We start from the raw sequence: 3674 nt of genomic DNA on the forward strand, positions 1-3674 counted from the left end.
ATCTCGCGCACGAGACTGATAAGTCCTGGGTTGGAATCTCGTGAGGCGGGATCGTGGAGACGCACTGCTGAGGAGTCCCACAATAGGACGAAAATGCCGTCTCATACTTTCAGTTTTTCTATGGTGGTCTAGCTTCAATTGACACATGATTTCAACTATATAAAAGTGGTCAAAGTATACAAAAATTGGATTGCAGTTTTAGATCTCATCTCATCTTACCTACATTTATTTTAGGCTATTATTATACAATAGTTCTAGTTTATAAATGATAATATCCGAATTGTAATCTGTTCTAAAGTTTAGAAAGTGAACTTATAATTCTGATATATGATTTACTTACTAACTTACTTACGCCTATTACTCCCAATGGAGCATAGGTCGCCGACTAGCATTCTCCAACCCACTCTGTCCTGGGCCTTCCTTTCTAGTTCTATCCAGTTTTTTGTTCATTCTTCTCATGTCTGTCTCTATTTCTCGGCGTAATGTGTTCTTTGGTCTTCCTCTCCTCCTTTGGCCTTCAGGATTCCATGTGGGGGCTTGTCTTGTGACACAATTGATATATGATTGACTTTATTCAATTCTGTTGATGAATTATTTCATTATGATCCACATTACTGATTCTGTGAATAAGTGTCTATCAGAAGGACTTCTAAAAATCTATCGCAAAACTTATTACTAATGAGTTGAGGGTTATTGTTTACCTGCCGACGTGCAATGTTTTATGGTGTAGGAGTAAGTTGGAAGAAAGTTAGGGGCGGCCAGACAAAAACGTGACACAAATCCATGAAGTCACTGACAATTGAACTGAGACATATTGGTAGGTGTATACTACCTGGTTGGGATTCGCGAGATGATAACAATCGATGGTTAGAGACCTTGAATGACATGGTTCAAAATCGTTTACAATGGTGAAGGTGCATTCACTCTTTATGTTCTGTCAAGTTCTAATCTTCTGAATTCTTCATGTCCCTATCCTTTTTCTCTTTCCAAATTTATTTCACTGGATTATATATACTGCTTGAATAACATCTTCAAACCCTAATTTTTCACATAATGCTTATACTCTTACTACTTCTTCCACTATGGGATTTGAATCGGTAGCTGCATCTCTATGTTAATGTGATATGGCAACTCGAACTGATGTACTTATGTACGTACGAAGTTCTACGTTGTGACTGACTGACTATTGTTTACCTGTATGGTTTTGTGGAATGTTTGTCTATCTGAAAATAGTAAGGTAAAGTGAAACAGACAAGGCTTATGGCTGAAATCTCGACATTCTACATATTACTGTTCTTCAAGAATACGTAACCCAAAATTTAAGGTTTGAAACGGTTTAAAAACCTGATTAAAATTTGGCTCCGGTAACTATATCAGTTCAGCAATTGTGAAATCGCCAGTTTTATTTTTTATTCTAACTCAAATTATCTCAAACAGTTGATGATGTTATCTTCGTATACCGAAATTAGTCATCGGTTGGAGACGATTTACGCGTGTTACTTTTAGCTATTTCCATACTGCACATTAAGAGTTGGTAAGATTAATTATTCGACATTTAGGAATAAAGCACATCCATTGTCATATTACTTCATTAAACCCTGGTATCATACTATTTCGGTTTACGTCTATAAAAACCGTTACTCGGAATGATATTCAGCAGGACTTTATTTCCTTACTAACCACATTGAGGTCAGTTGTTAAGTGACTTTACAAAGGATGGCATTTATAAACACATGGGCAATTCATCCAGTGTACGGCGTCCACTGACTATAAATTATGTAGTCATTATGTCATATGGATATCTTTTAGTACATGTTCGGAGTAGTTGTCAAACTGTGTTCAGTTCTGACTCATGACACATGCCTCATGAAACTGTACTATCAATCGGTCACTGAAAGTGTCATGTTATTCTATCACACTCAAAATCTACCAGAATACTATGTCTTACACAAACCCTTGAAGTGTTTAGCTAAAACTATCTCAAAACACTTGTAATTGAAACAACAAAACAAGATAGGTCATTCATGAGATTGATGTGATTCATTCGAGAGTTGAGTACTGAAACAATCTAACTGTATCTTACATTTCAAGACTAATTACCATATCCACTTGCTATTGTTTACTTGAATGTTCCAATTGATGTTTAGGACTGAAATTGATCAGTCTCTTATTGGCAAATGTGAATACTGTGAGTATCGCCTCGATATTTTCTTAATTTTCATAGTTGAGATCATGAATCACTTGAAGCTAGACCACCATGGAATACCTGGAAGCACTGGACGGCCGTTTCGTCCTATTGTGGGACTCCTCAGCAGTGCTCATCCACGATCCCGCCTCTCGAGATTCCAACCCAGGACCTATCAGTCTCGCGCCAGAGCACTTACCCAATAGACCACTGAACCGGCATCCAACTGGATTTGAGTCCCTGGATGAACACTAACTCTAGGATGAAGGTAAATACAATTGAAGAGTCCCAAATAAGACGAAGTGTTGCACGTCCTAGATTATACTACTAGCCACTATCCATCTTTGCTCAGTTACCATGTATTCATAAAGAGGATTTCCAGATTTGAGATCGTTTATTAAATGTTATTCACATTACTGTTTAACTACTTTATCAATCTAAAAGAGTTTATTCAGTAGTAGTAAAATTTCAAAATGAATAAAATGGTCACTATGGGGTTGTAGAGATTGTTGGATTTTGATTAAGATCATGAATCAATCAATAATAGACCACCCTTAAAAACCTCGAAGGACTGGATAGCCTTTCCGTCTTAGTATGAGACTCCACAGTAGTGCACATCCATGATCCCTTGCCAAACGGACTCGAAAACAAGATCTTCACTCTCACATGAGAACACTTAACATCTAGACCAATGAACCGGCATAGAACGGTATTAATGTCTAACTTCAACTAATCCACGATATTACACGATCATAATGAAACATTGAAATTTGATCCGATCAAATGATCACACATTGTGTATATCTATGTTGTTTATATCTATCCTTTACTTTATACAAGAGAACTAAGTGAGTAATATATATACAGCGTTTTTTTTTATTAAAAAGAAGGGTGGGATGGAAAATCTTACTGCCAAAACGGGACATAGTGATTGTCTGTTATAATCATTTTGTCTAGACTTCATTTTAATCAATAAAGTTAACTATGTTTTCTACCCTCCCTCCCCCCTCACCCCTTGCTGTTATGAAAAACAAAAAAAACAAAAAAAACAAAAAAACAAACAAAAGTACACACAGAGATATAAAACAGAAAATACTGATGAACATTCTGACCATAAGGAAGATATTGGGATCTGTGACCTTATTAATCTAAAAAAAATATCAGTTTAATACTTCAAATGACATATATACAATACCCTTCTTATGAACTTAATCATTTATGATCTAAGGGTATAATGTTTCCTTATCCAGAACATTCAATATAGATTAGAAGGGGTTTTTGTGGAGATTTCAGTATTTTCATAGTTGAAATCATGAGTCAATTGAAGCTAGACCCGCCATGGAAAACCTGGAGACAAACAGTATGTAACATCAACCAGAAGTGCAATGCCTGATAAAAGGTTGAGAAGATTGGACTGAAGAAAACAGAGAGGAATTGATAAATGGAAGAATCATGAAGGATGTGTAGGACAATTAATGGAAGATTTGCA

The 3674-nt window shown here is 36.1% G+C and overlaps 1 protein-coding gene across 1 annotated transcript; it reads left to right on the forward strand.

Annotated features, from left to right (window-relative positions):
* Positions 1–1198: 1198 nt before the first annotated feature.
* Smp_197670 (glycerol-3-phosphate dehydrogenase, putative) lies at positions 1199–1246 on the forward strand (the record flags this gene model as incomplete). Its single annotated transcript, XM_018791400.1, has 1 exon — positions 1199–1246. The coding sequence occupies one exon, from the start codon at positions 1199–1201 to the stop codon at positions 1244–1246; it is 48 nt and encodes a 15-aa protein (XP_018645456.1).
* Between the last annotated feature and the right edge of the window lie 2428 nt (positions 1247–3674).

Source organism: Schistosoma mansoni (assembly GCF_000237925.1).
Source record: "Schistosoma mansoni, WGS project CABG00000000 data, chromosome 3 unplaced supercontig 0077, strain Puerto Rico, whole genome shotgun sequence".
NCBI lineage: Eukaryota > Metazoa > Platyhelminthes > Trematoda > Strigeidida > Schistosomatidae > Schistosoma > Schistosoma mansoni.